The 22926-nt window shown below is 38.8% G+C and overlaps 9 protein-coding genes across 15 annotated transcripts; 3 read left to right on the forward strand and 6 right to left on the reverse strand.

Annotated features, from left to right (window-relative positions):
* Window positions 1-552: 552 nt before the first annotated feature.
* LOC117897476 (serine/threonine-protein phosphatase 2B catalytic subunit 1) lies at window positions 553-10300 on the reverse strand. Of its 7 annotated transcripts, none has more exons than XM_034806332.1 (13): window positions 10127-10300; window positions 9288-9637; window positions 7709-8040; window positions 7536-7647; window positions 7165-7310; window positions 6856-7073; window positions 6695-6788; window positions 6362-6487; window positions 6220-6301; window positions 5838-5912; window positions 5475-5559; window positions 5304-5401; window positions 553-1165 (listed from the first exon to the last, which is right to left on the reverse strand). In XM_034806332.1, the coding sequence occupies exons 2-13, from the start codon at window positions 9475-9477 to the stop codon at window positions 825-827; spliced, it is 1899 nt and encodes a 632-aa protein (XP_034662223.1). In that variant the 5' UTR covers window positions 9478-9637; window positions 10127-10300; the 3' UTR covers window positions 553-824. The 7 variants fall into 7 exon arrangements, 6 of the variants coding, with proteins under 6 accessions (XP_034662223.1, XP_034662227.1, XP_034662226.1 ...); XM_034806335.1 differs by having other exon boundaries at window positions 825-1165; window positions 10149-10300; XM_034806334.1 differs by having other exon boundaries at window positions 825-1165; window positions 10138-10300.
* On the forward strand, window positions 1982-2737 carry LOC117898534. Its single transcript, XM_034808004.1, has 4 exons — window positions 1982-2041; window positions 2101-2256; window positions 2315-2482; window positions 2543-2737. The coding sequence occupies exons 1-4, from the start codon at window positions 1982-1984 to the stop codon at window positions 2696-2698; spliced, it is 540 nt and encodes a 179-aa protein (XP_034663895.1). The 3' UTR covers window positions 2699-2737.
* LOC117898546 lies at window positions 3399-4260 on the forward strand. The gene is made up of 4 exons (XM_034808024.1): window positions 3399-3428; window positions 3518-3673; window positions 3732-3899; window positions 3962-4260. The coding sequence occupies exons 1-4, from the start codon at window positions 3399-3401 to the stop codon at window positions 4115-4117; spliced, it is 510 nt and encodes a 169-aa protein (XP_034663915.1). The 3' UTR covers window positions 4118-4260.
* Window positions 4428-5059, forward strand: LOC117897477. The gene is given in 4 exon segments (XM_034806338.1): window positions 4428-4574; window positions 4577-4620; window positions 4677-4844; window positions 4904-5059. Coding segments are annotated over 4 exon segments (507 nt in total). The 5' UTR covers window positions 4428-4435.
* Window positions 10301-13711: 3411 nt separating the features above from the next.
* Window positions 13712-14435, reverse strand: LOC117899298. The gene is made up of 4 exons (XM_034809215.1): window positions 14376-14435; window positions 14158-14313; window positions 13937-14104; window positions 13712-13870 (listed from the first exon to the last, which is right to left on the reverse strand). Exons 1-4 carry the CDS (start codon window positions 14433-14435, stop codon window positions 13712-13714), a joined length of 543 nt encoding a protein of 180 aa, XP_034665106.1.
* A 476-nt stretch (window positions 14436-14911) lies between these two features.
* Window positions 14912-15429, reverse strand: LOC117899299. The gene is made up of 3 exons (XM_034809217.1): window positions 15370-15429; window positions 15161-15316; window positions 14912-15094 (listed from the first exon to the last, which is right to left on the reverse strand). Exons 1-3 carry the CDS (start codon window positions 15427-15429, stop codon window positions 14912-14914), a joined length of 399 nt encoding a protein of 132 aa, XP_034665108.1.
* Window positions 15430-15682: 253 nt separating this feature from the next.
* On the reverse strand, window positions 15683-16390 carry LOC117899310. Its single transcript, XM_034809236.1, has 4 exons — window positions 16340-16390; window positions 16125-16280; window positions 15903-16070; window positions 15683-15838 (listed from the first exon to the last, which is right to left on the reverse strand). The coding sequence occupies exons 1-4, from the start codon at window positions 16388-16390 to the stop codon at window positions 15683-15685; spliced, it is 531 nt and encodes a 176-aa protein (XP_034665127.1).
* Window positions 16391-19074: 2684 nt separating this feature from the next.
* Window positions 19075-19776, reverse strand: LOC117899311. Its single transcript, XM_034809237.1, has 4 exons — window positions 19726-19776; window positions 19511-19666; window positions 19288-19455; window positions 19075-19230 (listed from the first exon to the last, which is right to left on the reverse strand). Exons 1-4 carry the CDS (start codon window positions 19774-19776, stop codon window positions 19075-19077), a joined length of 531 nt encoding a protein of 176 aa, XP_034665128.1.
* Window positions 19777-20195: 419 nt separating this feature from the next.
* LOC117899320 lies at window positions 20196-20894 on the reverse strand. The gene is made up of 4 exons (XM_034809251.1): window positions 20856-20894; window positions 20641-20796; window positions 20418-20585; window positions 20196-20351 (listed from the first exon to the last, which is right to left on the reverse strand). The coding sequence occupies exons 1-4, from the start codon at window positions 20892-20894 to the stop codon at window positions 20196-20198; spliced, it is 519 nt and encodes a 172-aa protein (XP_034665142.1).
* Window positions 20895-22926: the final 2032 nt, after the last annotated feature.

A 22926-nucleotide genomic window follows, 5' to 3' on the forward strand; every position in this document is an offset into this window, starting at 1 on the left:
CTGCTCTAGTTACACTTGTTGTAGATCTGTCTGAGATCTTCAGAATTGGCGAGGCACAGACAACAAAGATTCCAGATTCCAAAGATCTCCAGGATACTTTTATATGCGATTTGAGGGCTGTCCCAGCTTTAGCATTGACATTAGCCCAACCCGAACAACTCTCATAATCGGATCTTATTCCATTGTAAATCTTTATCTAGCCTCTAATCTACCTTTATCTTTATCCGTATGAATATCTGCCGCTGTCTGCTTGCGCACGTTGCCAAATGACATTGCCAGCCCGAAATCGAAATAAAAGACGGGGGGAATCTTCCACGGCAAATGACGCCCGGCGGTGAATGATTCTGTTCTACTACTGTTTGCATTTCGTTGATTATTATTACAGTGTTCTCTTGGGCCTCGTGATGATCTGTTACGCCTGACTAGAGCAGTGGGACAAGTGTAGCAGTGTGGCAGTGTGGCAGTGTGGGACTGATGGCAGGCACAGCTGCGCTTGCACTGCCCCCTTTGAGGGCCCAGAGACCTTTGGATGGCAAACAAATAATAATTTTGTTGAGCTATTTGCTGCCATTTTTATTGAACTATATTTTGTCATGTCACGTATAAATTTTTGCTAATATTGCAGTTTCAGTTTTATGGTAGGGAGAGATTCTACTCGTACGCATAAGGCCTCCCTCAGATGACTAGCTGCAGCACAAAATTCTTGTATAAAATTGGTAGCTAACAAAAGTAGATCTAGATAACAGAAAATCAAACATTAACAGAAATCATAATCATTTGAGGAGAGTAGGAGAAGGCGGAGGTGGATCAATAATCTCTCTGCATTATGAGAATTTCTTGGAGGTGAATCCGGCCCGCACATTGCTGGTTGTGGCCGATTTTACGGTGCTCCTGCTGCTGCTGCTGCTGCTCGTCTTGGTCACGGTTGTGGTGGCATTACTGCTACTGCTGTTGCTGTTCTTTGTCGTTGTATTAATATTATTATTACTGTTATTATTAGTGTGGTTGTTGTTGCTGGTGCTGGTACTGCTGACTGTCGTTATGCTGCTGCTGCTGGCACTCATCAGCAGTGGGCGACGTGGCGGCATACGTTCATTGACCGCATCTAGGCCCTTGGCCTCGGCGAACGAGTGGATGTGCGAGGCAACGGTCAGTCCTTGAAGAGCTGCATAGAAATGGGAGGAAAGTTCAATGAATAAATGATAATAAAAGTCGTAATAGTCAATAAACATAGATAGATAGATAATAAATCTCAACTTTTGGAAAACCTGAAATTCAATCGGAAACGCAATTACACATAAAGGTAGTCATTAGTCCGTTGCAGAATATGGACAGTCCCATAACCATCAAAATCAAGATTTATAAACATTTTCTGTTCAATTGAAACCCATTCAAACATAAAACTAACTCATTTCACATCTGCTTTCGAAATGCACTGGCAAGTTCAATTTTTTGTGCTTTTTTATCTGGTCGGTGCGGTGGTAATAAAATTCATATTTACACAAAGTTTGAGTTTACGAACATCCAATGCACTTCCTTGTGTTGTGATTTAAGTTTATGGAACTCTGTCGTAAGTTCTATATTTCCAAATATTTCTAAATTCATAAAGGTGTGTGTGCACAATTTAATTTTCAAAATTTAGGCGGTTTTAGGCCAGTATAAAGTCCAATCGACTGAAATAATACTAAGCTGTTTTCGGGGCTAAATTTTTGATGACCATTTTCAGATAGCGAATTCAATTATTCGCCCAATGGTACGGAACTAGTTTGAAACATATACTATATTTACAAATAGAGGATCAAGAGCAATCCAATCGTTAAACGCATCAAACATTTGGTGAAATATAAATTTAATGAAATGGCACATTAGGTACCAGAATTTTAATTCTCGTTGATTGATTTTTCAACAAATTTCGCGTTAATATTCCATTGAAACTTGCATACAGCGAACTCATTTCCCGTCAGTCCCTCAATATAAAAGGATGTCCACCAAGCTTGACTCTCTGCTTTGGGTTTTTGTGCTACTGTATTCCATCGCTGAGGTATCTAGACCTCCCTCCATATATCAAGAGATTTTCATTGCCATTGATTCTCGTTTAAGATTTCATCAAAATTTGAGTTCACAAACATCAAGTGCACTTCTTTGGATACGAATTTTGCCGATTTCGAATACTGCTTTTTGAAATCGGTCAATCGAACCTACAAATATATGTCCCTGAAGGTGAATTTATTTAAAACTCCCATTACCAAAATCAAGGTATGTTTGAAGTGTTGTTTAAGACAATATCTGACTATGTTTGATGGTGAGATTTCAGGTTAATGGAGCCCTGTTCAAGAGATTCAGCGGCTACAGACCGTTCATGTACAATGTGACTGTAGATGCCTGTAGATTTCTGAAGGATACAGCGTCCAACCCTGTCGCCGGATACCTTTTTAATTTATTTAAGAAGTACTCCAATATGAACCATACATGCCCCTACGATGTGAGTGGATTTCTTTAATGTTTAGACGTTTTATTTTACGATTTTCCTACTTTTGTACAGAACGATCTGGTCCTCGAAAAGCTTCCCATCGACTTTGTTAATCAACAGGCCACAAAAGTTTTACCTTTTCCAGAAGGGGACTATCTTTTAGAATCGAATTGGATTGCCTACGATATTAATCGAGCTGTGGTAAAAGTCTATGGAACTATTTCATAAGTGAATCTCTGCTATAAGTTTCGAAATGAGTTTGTAATAAAAACCCAACTCATTGATCATGTGTGTTTTGTGGTATTTCCGGAGGAGTAAAAAGGGTTAATTGCCCATATATTCTAGGTTTAAAGATTCTTTATATTCGAATATTATATAGAGGTAAATGCCGCTATGCATCAACCTTTGAGTGGCTGTAAGCCATTCCATAATAATTAAACCGTGAATGGTTGCAAGTTCTTGAAAAATCCTCACGTAAGTGCAGTTGCTAAATACTTTTTTTGACCATATAGAACCTACACGAATTTGAATCAGTCATGTCCCTATGAAATAGGTAGATACTCTTAATACAGATATTTCGATTGATTTATTCTCATCCGCTTTTCGGCTTTGGCATGAATTAGCTTTGCATCTGTTTTTTAAATAAAAAATTCACCTATATTCTACTCTTTCCTCTCTCCCAATCCCTAAGCGCATCAAACAATACGTAATAAATAAGAATATAACGATTATTGAACGATTTCGATGGCTACAGCTGATAGTTACAGAGTGATGATTCCAACCATACAAAATGCATTGAATGAAATGGCACATTAGGTACCAAAATACTAATTCTCGTTGATTGACTTTTAAACAAATTTTGCGTGAATGTCCCATTGATACTTGCATACAGCGAGCTCAGTTCCCGTCAGTCCCTCAATATAAAAGGATGTCCACCAAGCTTGACTCTCTGCTTTGGGTTTTTGTGCTACTATATTTCATCGCTGAGGTATCTAGACCTCCCTCCATATATCAAGAGATTTTCATTGCCATTGATTCTCGTTTAAGATTTCATCAAAATTTGAGTTCACAAACATCAAGTGCACTTCTTTGGATACGAATTTTGCCGATTTCGAATACTGCTTTTTGAAATCGGTCAATCGAACCTACAAATATATGTCCCTGAAGGTGAATTTATTTAAAACTCCCATTACCAAAATCAAGGTATGTTTGAAGTGTTGTTTAAGACAATATCTGACTATGTTTGATGGTGAGATTTCAGGTTAATGGAGCCCTGTTCAAGAGATTCAGCGGCTACAGACCGTTCATGTACAATGTGACTATAGATGCCTGTAGATTCCTGAAGGATACAGCGTCCAACCCTGTCGCCGGATACCTTTTTAATTTTTTTAAGAAGGTCTCCAATATGAACCATACATGCCCCTACGATGTAAGTGGATTTCTTAGCTAATTTGACTCTCATAATTCACGATTTTTGCTCTTTTTGTTCAGCACGATCTGCTATTCGAAAGGCTTTCCATTGACTTTGTTAATCAACAGGTTACAAAAGTTTTACCTTTTCCAGAGGGGGACTATCTTTTAGAAACCAATTGGTTTGCCTACGATATCAATCGAGCTGTGGTTAAAGTCTATGGAACTATTTCATAAGTGAAATCATTGCTATAAGTTTGGAAATGAAGATGTTATTAAACTAAGCTCATTGTTCATTAGTGCTTTGTTTGCTATCAAAACCATTTAGGTTTGTTGCACATATTGTCTAGTTTTTTCTAGGGTATCCAGCATTTAATAAATTCCCATTCTCACAAAAGTTGATGTTAATCACAAATTTAAAGTGCGCCATTTAGATGAATGCTCAATTAGGGGCCATAATAGTTCGATTTTATTCTGGCAATTATCGAAATATTTTAGAATCTCATAAAACGCAATGAAAATGATCAGTTTCGATTGGTTCATTAGCGTGCTAAGATGTGCGCCACGAGTACCCTTGTAGTTCAATTAATTATGATCCAATATGTAGCCGTGGAAGTACGTTCAAATTTTGAGTTTACGAACATCCAATGCACTTCGTTGGATAAGGCTTGTGACGATATCGAATATTGCTATATTAAGTTAAAGTTAAATTGCTAAAGACACTCATTACCAAAATCAAGGTAATTCGAATATCAAAAACAAATTCTATTTCTGTAATTATATTCCGATATTCAAGGTTAATGCCGCTTTATACAAGCGTTTAAATGGATATAAGCCATTCCTTTACAACATCACACTCGATGCTTGCAAGTTCTTGAAAAACACAAAATCCAATCCTGTGGCCACTTACTTGTACGAGCTGTTCAGGGAACACTCGAATATGAATCATACATGCCCCTACGAAGTAAGTGAGAATTATATTCGTATTCTTTTAATTTATATTCATCTCTTCTTGGGGTGCAGCATGACGTTATTGTGGATAAGCTTTCCATCAACTTTGTCAACAGCCACGTAACAGATATTTTGCCTTTTCCTGAGGGCAGTTACCTCTTCGAGACACACTGGTATGCCTACAATGTAAACCGAGCCGTGATAAAAGTGTATGGTACTCTTTCTTAACGAAGTTTCAAATTTGCTTGCTTGGTTTCTCTCGAAATATATTCGAAATTTCATAAAAATTTCGACACTGATATTAAATTTGATAATTATTTGTGATTTTGCACGCTAAATGACCTTTAGAGCTGTTTTAAAGTAAGATTAATTGCTATAATTGACCGAACTTTAATTATGATTAGCAACATTAGTAAAGCACAAGGTATTAGTACCTGAGGTTGGTCTTCCCACAAGCTACTTAGAAACTTACCCTCCTTCAGGGAATCCTTTCCACCAGACAACGCACCCACTGGCAAGGCGCCGGTAGGCGTCAGACCCTTCAGTTGAAGCACGCTCTCGGATTCCTCTCTGCAAAGTTATTAGAGTGACAATTATTTGGGCATAATCATACATATCTAAGAGGGTAAGTGTGTGCTCGTACCTGAGAATCGAGAAGACGCGCGACATCTTGCCAATGGCCCGTATTTTATTCCGTATTATCTCTTTGCGCAGCGCTGACATGGAAGCTGCGAATTGAGGGCTCAATTAGTCTGAAACTCTCTTGCTCTTGTGGGGAATGTAATGGGAAGCGAAGCAGCGTTAAAGCTTGCGCTAAAGCTGATCAAAGCAGTGCAAAGCTCTCACTAAGCTTTTCTATCTTTCGGCTGCTGTTGCTGCTGATGCTGCTGTGGCTGCGCCGCTGGCGGTGCCTCGGGCTCTACCCCTGGCTTAAGCGTTGGCAATGGCATTGGCAGTGCTGCTGTCTTTGGCTTTGGCATTGGCCTGCGCTTGGCACGGAGCTTACCTGGCTTACTGGGCGGATTATTGTTATTGGTATTATTCGCGTTCGCCGGCACCAGTACAATTTTCTTGCGCAGCTCTTTATAATCGAGGAGGTGTTTTTTTGTTGTTGTTGGAGGTGGTGTTTTTGAGTGGAAGTCGGTTTGTTGTTTGGTGTACACACAACATTTACATTTATATAGTATACGTATTAGGGAAGGTTCGAGTAGTAGATTGCAGTTGTCGCATTTTGTTTTGGGATTTTTGAAAATATTTTTAATAGAAGATTAGTTTGTAATTCCAGTGTATTTATGTTCTTGTCGCCCCCAAACACAACTAAAGCACTACGACATTTAGGACACCTTCTATGGATATTAGTTCCGAAGCTACAAGCCCTGCCCACTCACCTTCCTCCAGCTCGTCATCGGGTCCGGATACCAGCTCGTCATCCGAGCAAATGTTGAGGATATTCACCAGCATCTCGGTTACCTATTGATAGAGAAGTTTTGTAAGTTTCGTAAACCATGTTGTAATGGATTTGGAACTCACCTTCTCGCCCACGAAGGGCAAAGACCATGTGAAGACATCCATGAAGTTGGGCAGCCAGTAGGGATGGGGGGAGCAGTTGAACTGCCTAATGTTCATCACGTTGTTCTCGTACTTGAGCACAGCTGCCTTTTGTCAAATGCGATCATTGGGGTTGGTTGACAAAATGAGAGCGATCCGAGCAGAAGAATATAGAGGAGGTATTACGAACGCGGCGCGAATGAAAATCGCACCAGCTCGCAATGCAGCCAAAAGAGATTTCGTTATTTAAAAATAGCAACAATAAAACTAACAACTAAACGGAATAAACAATTTAAGTTGGAAGAGAGATCATACCTTGTTGTTGTAAACATCCAAATAGTTGGGGGCGGAGAAGATGGTGATGAGTGAGGGGAAGCCAGTTACCTGATTCTTCCGGTACATGCGGTAGCTATATGCAATGGGAATATACAAAAATATTAAAAGATGCCACAAGCCGAGGGGAAATTAGATCGTACCCCGCATCCTGGGCTTCGTGTGCTCTCACTATGGACAACAGATTGTTCTTCTGCAGGAACTCACAGCAGGCCGAATAGCTGAAGAAGTAGGAACAGCCTCGGACAGAGTTGTGGGAGAAAAACTCGTTCGTCTTCTCGTTGCCAAAGTCCTCCAGGGGATCGGACCACAGCAGATCGCACATGGGTCCATATGCCGGTGGTTCTCTGAATCGATTTAGCTAGAAACCCACACACAAGCACAGAGCACAGAGCGTAGAGCTTTATAAATGCATTAAAGATTTCAGCAGGTTTCTAATTTACGAGCATTACCGTCTTGATATCGTCGAGTGTGAAAATCTCTGGCGACAGACCGCCGTGGATGCACAGAAACTGCTGGTTGAGCAGGGCGGCCAGGGGGAGGCAGTCGAACGCTTCCATGCAGGCCTCGTAAATACTATCCGAATATTTGATGATGCCTTCAAACAGAATAATGAAAGAGTCACAAATACAGAAAGATTTATGCACTTGTTGTAGCTTTTAAAAACACATTAAATGCCAAAGACAACAACATCAAGAAAATCTATATTATGATATCCACAGATTACAGAACCGTAGAAACTGTTTGTGATGCAAGAGAATACAATAAATATATCTTCCAAGTCTTGTGCATCATATATACCTTATGAAAAAGGTATACTTACATTCCTGCTTGAAGGTGAAGTATTCCGTGAGGTGTCTGCACTCGTGATTGCCTCGCAGCAGCGACAGTGTGGTGGGGTAGGTTATCTTCAGGGACCACAGGTACAGAACGCACTGAAAAATGTGGAATAGAAACTCATTTCCGACTCATTTGAAAAGGTATAACTCAACGCACCTCTATGCTGAAGTATCCCCTGTCCACGTAGTCGCCTAGGAAGAGATATCTTGTGGTGGCTGGGGGTCCGCCAACCTCGAAAAGTTTGACCAAATCGAAGAACTGTCCGTGAATGTCGCCACAGACGGTGATGGGGGCCTCGACGTCGATCATGTTCTTCTCCTCGCGCAGCAGGTTGGCGCCCTCGTTGATGATGCGCAGGGCCACCGACTCCTCGACGCGGCCCTCGAGCAGGAAATGCTTGCGCAGTACATCAAAATTTGGTTTGCCCGTCTTCTCGTCGTCGTAGACCTTGGACATGGTAAGCTTGTGTGTGGGCGGCAACGGGACATCTGGGGGAGTATGCGAATGCATTGATAGTTTTGTAATAAACATTGCACTGGTCTGGTCTAGTCGGACAGAACAGAAAAGAACAGAACAGAACAGAACAGAGCTGTCTGATGTCGATGTGGGTTAACGAGCCGCTGCAACTTATCGCCAATATTTTGGTTTTGGCCGCTTTTCTTTTGCTTTCCGGATTTATGGGCCCCGCCAAAAAAATAGATGCAGGCAGCCCGGCAAATCGGCAGGCACATGAATTTCATACGCTAATTACAAAATTTTGAATGAGTGAATATAAAAGTCGAACATTGATTGGCACACACAAAAACAAAGAACACACAAAAACACCACACAGACACACACACGCGCACACCATTGCACACGCCATTTTTAATTGTCATAATTTGGGGAAAATGTTGAAATTTTGATGGCCAATAAAATGCCAATGCGTTGCAGTTGTTGTTTCTTATGGGTGCTCAAGGATGATTAAAATTATTCTTATATCACCCATAAAACCAGAACAACAGGGAGCCGCCTTTGCATTTAAGCTTTTCCGGAAATGGAAATAGCAAAAATTTTATTTAAAAAATATTAAATTAACTGCCGAAAAAGTGTGCGGAAATGTGGAGAACGAGATTTTAAAGAAACATATTAAGTTCCAGTAAAAAGTATTCACGACTTGACTCTAAGACCGTATTCCAACCGTTACAGTACAACTTCGGGTTTTCATTGCTTCGAAACGAATAGAAAATAATTTAATTCGATTTTAATTAATGTGTTCAATACATCAGAATTCTATTGAAGCGTGATCTAATGTCCGTATAGATATCATCATGAGAGAGATATATGTATGTACATATGTATGTTTCGTCGAATGTTTGATTGAGACTTGTCTTTTTGTATACAGACATACAGATAGTAGCAGTTGAGAAAACATCTTCATCAATTTCCGAAACAGATGTCCGCTCAAGGAAAGGGTTCTCCATAAAGCCCACGAAAGGTTCGAATAATCCAATAAATACTATTAGTTTGTGGTATATATAATAACTAACTAATAAATAACATAATCTTTGGCTTGGTCTCTTGGGGGGACACACACGGTAGAAGTATTTCAGTACCACCAAGGGAGATAATAATCTATCAGAAATGAATGGGCGAACTTTCTCCCAATGCATATTCCAATTCCTAAAATTCGGACAAATATCCGCTTGCCAGAACTGTCCCTCAATTATTAGAACCAATTGAAATATAAATTTACCATCAACCATGCGCTCCCTGGTTTTTGTGTACTGCATTTTCTGTTTGCTTCCTCCATTTGGTGGGGCTTCTGCTGCTGCTGTCGATGTGGTCTTTGAGGAGCTTGTCGAGGACTTTGTAGATTTTTCCGCTGTGGAACTTTTGCTCAGCGATGATTTTCTCGTCACCGAACTTCGCGTAGAGGCGGACATGATTGTTGAATTTATTTATTTTCCGTTTTGTTTTTTAGTCTTTTATTAATTCTTTATGTGTTTTCACTTCTACTTTTGCTGTTGATTCTTTTTTGCAATCTTTTTGCTTGATATAAATTTTTACGAGTTGAGTTTTTGTTGGGGGGAGCTGAAAGTGTTACTAGCAAAAGAATTTTCGAATAGTATACGCCAAATCGTTGGGCCAGCGTCGCTTTATGGACGACGGGACACTGACGACGGACACACCCGCACAAGAAAACACAAATATATTTAGGCAATAAATAAAATTTGTTGTTATATTGTATGGATGTGGACTTTCATATGCATATGTATGTATATTTTTAGCCAGGGAATATCTATAGAGACAACTAGTATCTTGTATTTCACGCACACATAATAAATGTAGAACAATTAATATTTCAATTTCGGGCAATTATTCAGCTACGTATTAACTTTTCGGCTAGTCATCACATTGCTCTTGGCAGAAGGGCAGCACTTGAGCTCAATTGAGACGTAAAATTGCTCGACACTTTGTGCTAATTACCCACAAAAACAAACGCGCACCGAAATAGCCACACGAGAATGGAAATAGAATTAAAAATAATCGTAGAATCAAAGAATCAACGAAGATGGAGGAGCGACGACACACATAGATCACACTTTGGTCACACTTCGTTGCAGCCTAATCCTTGGGGGCTTTGTTGGCCTTAGTTGTGTATGGTGCACGGTGTATGGTGGATGCTGCTGCTCGGAACGGGACTGCGACTAGGGCATCACGCAACTCATTTCCCAAGTTGGCGCGCCGCAATTTTCCTCGAAACTGAGTGAAATTTTTCGCGAAACCAAATCAAAGACACAGATTGAAATTCCCGAAGACGATCGGCCGAAATCGGAAGCTCTCTCAGCCTCTCACTGGCCCCCAAGCTACGCCCTTGGCGCGCTCTTTCTCTCTCTAAAAATAAACCTCTCTCTCTCTCCCTCTCTGCTTTGATCGTTCGTGATCATTCATGATCGTTCGTGATCGCTCGTAATTGCTGCGTAGGGTTCTTGTCTCCGCTCTGGCTGCCAGAGCGTTTGTATGTTCAACTATTTTTATTGGGTTAATGTCACACACGCACTCGTAAAAAGACAGAGGGGGAGAGAGAGCGTGAGAGGGAGAGAATAGTGTTGCCCTTCTTCGATTGTTGCTCCCTCTGCGGTTCCACTGACCTTCATAGAAATTTACACATCTGCCTTTGCTCCCCCATTCACATTCTCATCTCCATCCCATTCCCGTTTTCACATCCGCTCTCAATGCTTTTCAACTTGACCGTGAGACGCATCGTTGTCCGCTTGTCCGTGATATTGATTGTGTGCGTAGGGGTGTATTCTATGGGTGTACATTTGTATGTGTTTCTGTTTGCTAGAAATTGGGCGCCAATAGGTGGGTGTCGCTATAATTATAGTCTTGACTTTGTGCGCGCCTCGTGCAAAAATATGTATGCGTTCTGCCATCAGCCGGGTATATCTGCAGTGTTCTGGGATTGGGACTTGGTTGAGTATCACAGAGGAAAGTACTTGGGTCACTCACTTTCTTTTCTTATAGATTTATTTGTCACTTTCAATTTTCATACTTGTAATCACATTTTAAGAAATTTGTATTTTGGATGAGTTAATTTCCTTTCATTAGGGTATTCCCACTTCTGCATGACATTCAAATCCACTGGTGGAACCAATTTCATGCATCTTTTATGCGGAGCGTGGCAATATTTTAATAACAATCTGTGTATACCAACACATTCATGACCGTGCGGTTTTTGTGTCTGTCTTGTCAATGTTTTTTGTCGTGATGGTCAATTGATATGTAAATATGTATGAATGTACATACATATGTACATACATATGTTGACTTGCGGTCTGAAACGATATATGCATATTGGGGGATAGTGGGGGAACACTCAGTGCTTGGAAGGATGTCGTCCGATGTGGAATCAATCTCGATCAATGCCAGTGCAGCCGAAGCTGGCGAAATGCGCATCGATACGATTATACTACAAGAAATCATCGCACTCGGAGCAACCGATTTGGCAGAGAGTGGTCGAATTTTTTTACTTCGACGCCCACACAGGGACGAAAGAGAGAGAGAGAGAGAGAGAGACAAAGGCCAGTCACACGACTAGAAAGAAGCACTTTCTGGTGCTAACCAGATGATGAGGGGCGCTGGTAGCGATTTGCATTCTCGTCGCGACTTTTTGGCAAATGCGCTGACAGCTCGGCACAGTCCAGACCCCTGTCCTGCCGCTCTGCTCCGATTCTTCAGTCGACGGTGGCTATATATAAACATCTTTTGATATGTGCTTAGTTGTATGGCCGAAAATATCGCTGGCAGCGAACGAGTACGAGTATTTTAAGTGCAATTAAGAGGCAGAAAGGAATTGCATCTGCAGGAGATTAATCGAGAGACACTCGGAATTGATAGTGCCATAAACTCGTCGTACTAGTGCCTCTAGACTAAACACATTCAATTGAATTGCATCTACAATACATAATTATTTCTGTGTCGTGCTCATTGGGGTGTGCACATGGTATGCCATGTCTCCTCCTCCTGCTCCTCCTCCCGAAGAGATTTGCTTGAATAATTCGCCAGTCAGGTTGAGTCAAGTTGTTGGCATATCAACGCTGACACTTTGAACACTCGTTTCGTCATGTTGGCATGTCACAAGTCTTCTATCTGTTTTGTGTATATTTTTGAAAGTGCGAAAATAGCCAAATACTTTTACCCAAAAACATCTGAAGACCACGCGTAATGGTCGAGTATTTTTAAAACAATGTTTTTTATGCTCAGACGGACGCTGATTCAGTTCTTATAAACAAAACGTATTGAAGAAATAATATTGACACGTAACAAAAACATTTCATTCATTGTTTGAACAAATTTTTTGCTTTTCCGATCTGCGGTTGTTTTGGGTTCTCCTTGTGGCCCTTGTCTAAACAATTCATTTGAATAATGTATGGGTGCTATAGCTGAGAGATGGTCGATTTGTTGGCTAATAAGATATTCAATTTATTATCGGGCACTTCCTTTCATTAAGTAAGTTTAATATACTTATTTTTTATGATGCCAACAAATATTCCTCCATTATCTTATCCACCGGATATACTGAAAGCTTAGGCTTTAAAAGCTCAGCAGGTACAGCCACCCACCCACTGCTAAACAGCTTTGCATTTTGCAATGCTGAGCAATCTCTTTCTCTTTATACCCTGTTTTCGCAGAGGAGATCCGAAAAAAAATAAGTTTCATCGGATAATCACAGCATGTAGAAAACTAGTTCTTTAGATGTACCGCCATATATTTTCAACGCATGTGTCTGAGATTCTTACTCCTCGACCAGCGGGTATCTTCTAGTCGTAAATGTCATCTTTAATACCCAGCATACTCGCCTCTGCATCCCTTATTGTTCATGTCTGCGGCTGCCATTTTACAAATTGATAAACTTTGCAGTTATCATTGTTTATGTATCTTTTTTGGCCCTGGCCATCAGCCCTCTGGACCCTCTTTTAACCTCTGAATCCCACCCATACTCTTGACTTGTTTCTCTCTCGTTGCCAAACATTTTCCGAGGCAAAGTTTTTTGTTGGATTGCTTTCTTCAAATTTGTTTGCTTGGGATTTGCCAAAAACAGAAGGAGCACACAAAAAGCAAAAGCCAAAACTTCAAATATATATAGAAAAAAGCCCGAAAAAGGCAGCACCAATTTTTATTGAATTGATTTATTGACTTACTTATTTAGGCACTCAACGCTCATAGATAACGCTCATAGTAACCTTTTTTCCCCAATTTCCTTTGTTTTCCTCAGACGTTCATTGACGGCCCAAAATAAATATTTAGTTTTCATTTATACAATTTTCCCATACTCTTTTTCCTTTGCCTATTTTGCTGCTTGTTTGGGTCCAGTTTTGTGTTTAACTTTGTGTCGGGTTAAAGCGGGGCTATAAAAAACTTGTTAATTGAAGAGGAGAACAAGGATACTCCGTTGAAGTCGAGGTAAATGTAAAATTTGTCCAGTTGTATTATCAATCGCCTCATTGAACTCAGAAGTGTAATATTAATCGATGAGTACTACCGGACTTTGACCGGAGCACATCGGCGGTTGGTTAAAATAGGAAAACACTTCCTTGATCATATGTATATTCAAAATGTATTTAAAAATATATTTATTATATGAAAGACACTCGTAACTGTGTATGGGTGAATTCATTCCCGAAGAGTGCCATACACTTTAACCACGGCTCGTTTGATACCATAAGCAAACCAGTTGGTCTCCAATAGATAATCTCCCTCGGGAAAGGCCAGAATATTTGTAAACTGATGATTGATAAAGCTGGCAGTCAGCTTGTCCACTACAAGATCGTGCTAAGCAAAATTCAAAATATTTTGTAAATAAAACCGTTCATTCATTATGCATGATAAAATACGCACATTGAAAGGACACGAATGATTCATATTGGACCAGGGCCTAAAGAACTCATAAAAGTAATTAATGACCGGCTTAGACTTGGGATTCTTTAGAAATCGACAGGCATCCACAGTATAATTGTAGAGAAAGGGCTTGTATCCATTGAGTCGTTTGAGCAACGCCAGATTTACCTGTAAATTAATAGAATCTACCAAAAACTTGAACCTTTGGCCATATCACATACCTTGATATTGGTGACGGGAACTTGGAATAGTGTCACTCTAGCTGAAAAATATTTGTAGGTCCGATTAATCGACTTCAGATAGCAGTATTCGATTTCGGTGAAGTTTTCGTCTAGTGAAGTGCAGTTGACGTTGGTGAACTCAAATTTGGAAGTGATCTGAAAGGATTCTACCATAAATGATGTATATCCAATATGTATATCGCATACTCGATTCATACTTCCCATGCTGAACAGAGGATCACCATGAGCTGAACCAGAAGAGTCAGCTTAGCTTCCATCTCGAAACGTCAATGAACCGAGAATGACTGACATAAAGTTTGTAGCTTTTATTTAAAACCCAGCTAATGTCCCATCATTAATTAGTTGATGGCCAATTTAAAATAGCTTAAAATTCTGAAAATCATGCATATGTTTTATGATATATACATTCAGCCAAATGAGGTCAACAATAGCTAGTAGACCCTTTAATGCATTTCTCTTTCAATCAAATATTTACATAATATATTCAAGAAAGGGGCATGAGTGATTCACGCTGGAGTACGTCATAAATGACTCATAGAAGAACATGGCCACAGGACTTGAATTTGGATTCACAAAAAATTTGCAATGTCCCATCATTAATTAGTTGATGGCCAATTTAAAATAGCTTAAAATTCTGAAAATCATGCATATGTTTTATGATATATACATTCAGCCAAATGAGGTCAACAATAGCTAGTAGACCCTTTAATGCATTTCTCTTTCAATCAAATATTTACATAATATATTCAAGAAAGGGGCATGAGTGATTCACGCTGGAGTACGTCATAAATGACTCATAGAAGAACATGGCCACAGGACTTGAATTTGGATTCACAAAAAATTTGCAGGCATCGAATGTAATATTATACAGAAAGGGCTTGTATCCATTGAATCGCTTTGACAACTCCATGTTTATCTGTAAAATATATATGAATGTTTTTAAAAATAAATGCGTTGCGGTTAGCTGGACACTTCTACATACTTGCATGGCTTTAATAGGAAGATCATAAACTTTAAGTTTTATGGACATGTATTTATAGGTGCGATTCACGGACTTCAGGTAGCAGTAGTCAAACTCCCCGAATTTCTTATCCACCTGAGTGCAGTTGACGTTAGTGAACTCAAACCGTGAATGGATCTAGGAGATTAGTTTTTATATGATACTTTAATATTAATGTAGTTACATCATACTTCCATAATTAGGTGTACGATCACAACGATCCGCACCAGAGGACTCATCTTGTGGGCCATCCTAAAGTGTCGATGCTCCAAAGAAAACTGCAGGTCTATTGAAATTTGTATTTGACTTTTAGTACCTGTTCTCTGTATATTAAATTCTAATTGCATTTAAACGCTTTAAAATTGATTAAAATAGCTTTCTCGTAATATTTGAAATCGTTTAGAAACACATTTGGCAATAAAATGGAAATAAGTTGAGCAGAGTAGTTAAAGTTTGCATCTATTATTTATTATTATCATTAATCATTTACTCCCTGGCTTGCATTTATGAAAGGCTGCCATATACTCTGACCATGGCGAACAGAGATCCCGAGCGAGACCAATAGGCCTCGACGAGATAATCGCCATGGGGAAAGGGTAGAAGTTGTGTTAGTCGGTGATTGATAAAGTCAGCGGGGAGCTTATCGATAATAATGTCATGCTGCAAAGAGTTAATTGGTTAAGTGGTAAGTAGTACAATTCTGAAGGATATACCCATCACTTACATTGTATGGACAGGAGTGGTTCATATTAGAGAAGGTCAGAAACGAATCATAGAAGAATTTCGCCACAGGACTGGACTTGGGGTTGACAAACAATTTACAGGCATTGACGGTTACGTTATACAGGAAAGGCTTATATCCGTTGAATCTCTTCAGCAACACAAAATTTACCTAAAATTATTATCCCAATGAGAATTAAAGCGAACATTTTCGCATTATACTTACGTCCAGAGCTTTAACCGGCAGTTGATAAAGTTTAAATTTCCCGGACAAATATTTATAGGTCCGATTAACCGACTTCAGATATAAATATTCACACTCCCCGAATTTCTTATTCAGCGATGTGCAGTTGACGTTAGTGAACTCAAACCGGCACTGGATCTAGAAGTGGACATCATTTGTATATTTGATTTCAGATTAAGTATGCTTACTTTTATAACCAAGAGCAGGATCACAAAGATCAGCATCCGATAACTCATCCTATGGGCCATCCTGTATTGTCAACGCTTCAAAGAGCACTGTGTATATGTTCCATGGAAATCGATGTCAGGCATTTAATACTCCCCGCACAAGCAACAATTCAAAATAGATTACAATTTCGAATTTATTTATTAGTCTTACATTAAAAAAAAAAATTAACAATGCAACTAATTTCGGAAACAAATTGATTATTTTTTTCTAATCATCATTTAAGATTGCAGGAATTGGCAGGCATCAAAGGTAACATTGTGTACGGTGAGGCGTGTAGCTGCTTTCTAAGTAAGTTTTGTTTTGGGATCCGCCGAAAAATAGGCACTGCCAGGAGTTCAAATACGAGCATAGTTGTCTTAAGAAAGTAGCGGAGGAAGCGAATTAGCATAGATTTGGAGAGCAGAGAATGCAGAGACAAGCTAATTAAAAGGAGAGCGAGTTCGAAGGCAAATTTCGAATAGAGATAGGCTTTAAATAGAGGTCGGCAGGACGCCATTAGGCATTTTCGATCTGTATCTCTATCAATTAAAACAGTTTCAGAGGCCAAGAAAGTTTTTTCCAAGTGAATAAATGCAGTAAAAGTTAAATTTACACCGCCAAATTGGACCACCATCGATCTACTAGATAACCAGCCTGCGAGAGCCGCAAGGCAGCGACTAGGTAAGGGAAGCGGGGGAATACTGATACTGAACATTTGCCCACCTTTATGCATATGTATGTACGACTAGATAAGCATTAGAGGAGGCTCGCCCGCTATAAGTACCAGCTGGTACCAGTACGACAATAAAACCGGAACATAAGTAAGCCAAAGAGGAGGCTCGGCCCTTTAAATTTGTCAGCTGGAGCGACAGAGAGTTTCGACGGAGCTTTTGCCGCCGCTAAGCAAGCAAGCGAGAGGGAAGAGGCGAACAGTCCCAGGCAGACGGCGGCCACTTAAAACAGCGCCAAGCGTTGCTTACGCGGAGAAATTTAAACCCCGCGCGGGAAGGGAGGGAAATAAAACAATTATTTAAATCAAAATTACAGCCAAACCCACTCAACAAGTGAAAACAATGTTATGGAAAAAAGAGAGAAGGAGTCTAAAAATCTTTATTTAAATGGTTCGGTACTTTTAGTTTTCTATTTCTATTCTATCTCTTTCTACCTTCCCCTAAAAGTTTAAAAGCGATCGCCGTTACATGAACAGATGGCATAGAAAGAAGAAAATTTGAGACATGCAAAAGTGGAAAAGAAAGACACAAAGTTAATTGCACTGATTAACCGCAAGACGGATTTTGTCTGTGCATGATTGTGTGTGGTGCGGCTGAGTGTTCTTTTTTTGTTGTTCTGGTTTTTTTTGGGTGTTTCTTTTCAGCGGCCGAAATCGGAAGCGCTTCATCGATGGAGGTCACGACTGTAAGTAACTATATATGTACAATTTAAACTATTTCTTGTTTGGTCCATTAGTAAAGGCAAATAGTGTAAGAGAATAAGAGAAAAAAAAAACAGACAGCCTAAGCCCCTAAACACATATACCCTTCCCAAAAAAAAATAGAGGGTATCTATATGCAAGTGCAGGTCCAGCTGTTTTTGTTTGTCTCCACATTTTTTCCCATGCCTTCACCCTTCTTTAGTTTCCCCTCTCCCATGTGCATTTATTGTGCATTTAATTATATTTCCTTTTGCTTCGCTGTATTCTATTGATATCAAAATCGTTACGGGAATCGTTATGGGAAATTTAGAATTAATGTTTATTAGTGTTAAATAAATAGTTATAATGATTGAGTAGAGTAATAGTGTCTGATCTACTACAGCAAGCCCTGTAGGCCCCTCGGAGACAAAGGGGTCTTGAAATTAGTATATTTAATGTTGGCGAATTCAAGACAAAGTTAGGGTGGGCGTAAATGTGCCTCGCAAACATCTGAGGTATGCTCTCCGTTGTCCGTATTACACCTATAGTTATTGACTTCCGTTTTAGGCGTTGTACTCTTCCGTCCGGTTTATGGTTTTTTTTGTGTATGCACGTTTCATTTTTATTTAAACTTTAAATTTTAAAGTAATAATAAGGTGGACCCTAGCTTGGAGCCAGCAGCCGGAACACATATAAGCGTGCCGTCCAAGAGCTAGGAATACCATCTTGCCTATACATGGGTTATCCGTTACAATTGTATAACCACGGAATCGCTTCCACAATGATAGATTGACCTGTCCGAAAAAGTAGGAAGAAAAATATTCCGGAGAAATATTTGTAAGTGCGATTCACGGATTTCAAGTAGCAGTGGTGAAGCAGTGCAGTTGGCGTTAGTAAATTGCATACGGGAATGGATCAAGAAGCTTTGTTGTTATTTGTTGTTAGAAGTACTGTTATTATACCATCCTTCAATAATCAAATGTAAGATCACAACGATCCGAACCAGAGGACTCTTCTTATATGCCATCCCGAAGTGACAACGCTCCGAAATGGACTGCATGATCCATTTAAATTTGGATTCAATGTTTAATTCATTTACTCTGTTAATATAAATTAATTCGTTTTGTCATGTAACTAATTGCGTTTCTCATTAAAACACTTTAGAATAGATTAAAATAAATAAATTTGTTAATGATGTATAAAACCATTTAGAAAAACGTTTGGCAATTAAAACCTAATCCATTCTAGAAAATGAACTACAGTTTTTATCTATTATTAATGAACATTTTGGTTTGTTTAGTCCTGTGATTGTATTTAAGACAGGGTGCCATATAATTTTACCACAGCGAAAGGAGATCCCAAGGTTGACCAACGGGCTTCAATAAGATAATTGCCCTCGGGAAAGGGAAGAACCTTTGTAAATCGATGGTTGACATAGTCGATTGGGAGCTTGTCCAAAATAAAGTCGTGCTGCAAAAAGTTTAGTGGTTACGTGTTAATCATAAAAATCTGAAGGACAATGTTTACATTGTACGGGCAGGAGTGGTTCATGTTAGTGAAGGTCAGAATTGAATCATAGAAGAATTTCGTCACTGGACTGGACTTGGGATTGACCAAAAATTTGCACGCATTGACGGTAATGTTGTACAGGAAAGGCTTATATCCGTTTAATCTTTTCATCAGCGCGAAATTTACCTAAAATAGGCTTTGCATTGAGAAATAAATGTAATTATTGCTGCGATTTACATACTTCGAGAGCTTTAACCGGCTTTTGATAAAGTTTAAATTTCCCGGACCAATACTTAAAGGTCCGGTTTACCGACTTAAGATAGCAGTACTCAAACTCCCCGAATTTCTTATCCAGCGATGTGCACTCGACGTTTGTGAACTCAAACCGGGAATGGATCTAGAAGTGGCCATCAGTCGTGTATGATATTTCAAAATAAGTGTGCTTACTTTCATCACCAAGTGCAGGATCACAACGATTACAATCAGAGAATTCATCCTATAGGCCATTCTGCATTGTCGACACTCCAAAGTACACTTTTGATATGTTCCGCGAAAATTGTTGTAAGACTTTATAGGCATCACCGCACATAAAAAATTTTAAAATAGATTAAAATGCTGAAAATATTCCATTGGCCTTTTCATTAGGTGTAAAATCATTAAAAATCAATTAAAACAAATCAAAAAGTGTGTTATTAAATTTTTGTTTTTTGTTGTTGCTTTTACTTGTTCATTTGTTTAACTTGTTCAACACTTTAAAACAGATTTAAATACTTTGCTAATAATACCAACTGGTTTGTTTGTCTCATGTATGAAATCGTTGTCTGTCGTTTGAAAAACAAATGGCAATAAAAGGGCAATATAACATTGGTTAAAGGTTTTATTTATTATTTATGACATTCATTATTAACTTCTTCCCTGGATTGTATTTAAGAAAGGGTGCCATATACTTTTATCAAAGCGCAAGGAGATCCCGAGCTTGACCAATGGGTCTGAATGAGATAATTTCCCTCGGGAAAGGGCAGAATCTTAGTAAGTCGGTGATTTACAAATTCGATTGGGAGCTTATCCAATAAAATGTCATGCTGCAAAGAGTTAAGCGGCTACGTGTTAGTTATAGTTCAAACCTTATGGATTCACTCTTTACTCACATTGTAGGGACAGGAGTGGTTCATATTGGTGAAGGTCTGTATCGAATCATAGAAGAACTTCGCCACCGGACTTGACTTGGGATTGACAAACAATTTACAGGCATTGACAGTTATGTTATACAGGAAAGGCTTATATCCGTTGAATCTTTTCATCAGCGCAAGATTTACCTAAAATTTGTCTTGCACTGAGAATCTAATGGTATCATTGTTACGATTTACTTACTTCGAGAGCTTTGATCGGCTTTTGATAAAGTTTGAGTTTCGCGGACCAATATTTAAAGGTCCGATTTACCGACTTCAGATAGCAGTACTCAAACTCCCCGAATTTCTTACTCAGCGAAGTGCACTCGACGTTCGTAAACTCGAACCGGGAATTTATCTGGAAGTGTCTATCATTCGTATATGAGATTTAAATATTAGTGTCCATACCTTAATCACCAAGTGCAGGATGCTAGCGAACAGAAGCAGAGAACTCATCCTATGGGCCATCCTGTGGTGTCAACGCTTCCAAAAACACTGTGAATATGATTCATGGACATTTTTGTAAGACTTTAAATACATAACCGATCATACAACAATTTAAAACATATTAAATAGCTGAATGTTTTGAATTGCTATTGGGATGTCAAATCGATTAAAATTACATTAAAAAATCAATAATATTAAAAAATATTGTTTTTTTTTTTATTACGTCCTTCATTCAAGAAAGAGTTCCATATATTTTGAAAATTGCATAAAAAGTTTCGGCACGAATCCAACGTAATTCAACGAGATAATCACCTTCAGGAAATGGAAGAACTTTCGACACCCGATGATTGACAAAGTCAATGGGAAGCTTTTCCATAATAATATCATGCTGCAGGGATCAAGGTAAGTTTTTGTTCATGAGACTTCAGTATCCACTAACATTGTAGGGACATGTGTGGTTTACATTGGAGAAGGACGTAAACGATTCATGAAAGAACTTGATCACAGCATTGGAATTGACATTACCAAGGAACTTGCAGGCATCAAAGGTGACATTGTAGAGAAAAGGCTTGTAACCATTGAATCGCTTCCACAATGAAATATTTACCTGCGCTAAAGAGTATAATAATTTGTGTGTATATATTTTCTATCTTAACAAACCCTTATAGCTTTTATTGGAAGCTGATAAATTTTAAATCTTCCAGAAAAATATTTGTAGCTGCGATTTATGGACTTAAGGTAGCAGTAGTCAAACTCTCCGAATTGCTTATCCATTGTAGTGCAGTTGACGTTCGTAAATTCTATCCGGGAATATATCTAGAGTTTTGTATTATTAGGATCAGTACATTTAAATTATATTTCAGTACTTCGAATACATACTTCCATAATTAAATGAAGGAACACTATTAGTTTGAACTGATAGTTCGATTTGGAGCCCATCCTGTAATTCCAATGGTGCAACGAAGACTAATTCTAGAATCTAAAAACTGACATCATTTGAGTACTTCAAAATGGATTTAATTACTGTGTGGATATGGCTAATTATACAAACATAGGCACCCACATCGTTTATGGTCTCATTATCCAATATGAATTCAATAACCATGCCAACTCAGTTTGGCAGCGATTAGTTATACCTGGTAATCCAAGAGTTTTGGGATATATTTGATTCGTGGTGGACTACTACAAAGAGAAAGTTACGACACCAAAAAGTAGATACTCATGTGTTCTTCATCAGCATCTATAGCCGAATCGTTATAGTCATGTCTGTATGACGTTTCTTTTTGTTTGCGAGAGCAACTAAAATCCTGGATACAGACTCCTGTGATACTTACCACTCTGTTCCAAGTCTATTTTAATGTTTCTCTCCCAAAAAAGACAAGGTTCTGGAAGGAAACAAATACAATTTTTTCTAAAACAATAGACTCACAAAAATGTTATTAGTGACTGAGTACGTTGTAAAAAAAGTAATGTCGCGGTAGAGCAGAGTCCCGCTCTTTTTTTTCCAGTCATAATGACCGAACGAAGCCCATGTGCCTCTAGAATAATTGATATGTAGTATTATTGTGGATTGAAATGGCATAGCTACATAGCTTAACAGCAGTTACTGAACCTTGATAACCATTTATTTTGTTTTTACTCGAATATACAATGATTTGTCCGATTGACCGATTTCTGCAAGCCGTTTATGTCTGAAAACTGAAACTGCGAATGGATCTGTGAGAGGCATTTTGTATATCATTTTCCATTAAAGAAAGTCTACTGCAATACGTACCTAAAGAAATGTTTACACTAAAATGAATCAAACAAATTCTCGCATCATCCATCCTATACTGTCGATGAACCAATTAAGATTATTTGTTTAATGAGAACCCGCATAAGAAAATAGAATCACTAATGATTACCAAATCTGTTTAATTAACGGCTTCTTATGGCCTCTAATGTATAATTATAAATCGCATTTTTCTTTATGAAGTCAGATGAATTTACATATTTTAGATCTAGTTGTTCAGCAATCACTTTATTTTTCTAATCAACTAAG

Source organism: Drosophila subobscura, chromosome O (assembly GCF_008121235.1).
Source record: "Drosophila subobscura isolate 14011-0131.10 chromosome O, UCBerk_Dsub_1.0, whole genome shotgun sequence".
Lineage (NCBI taxonomy): Eukaryota > Metazoa > Arthropoda > Insecta > Diptera > Drosophilidae > Drosophila > Drosophila subobscura.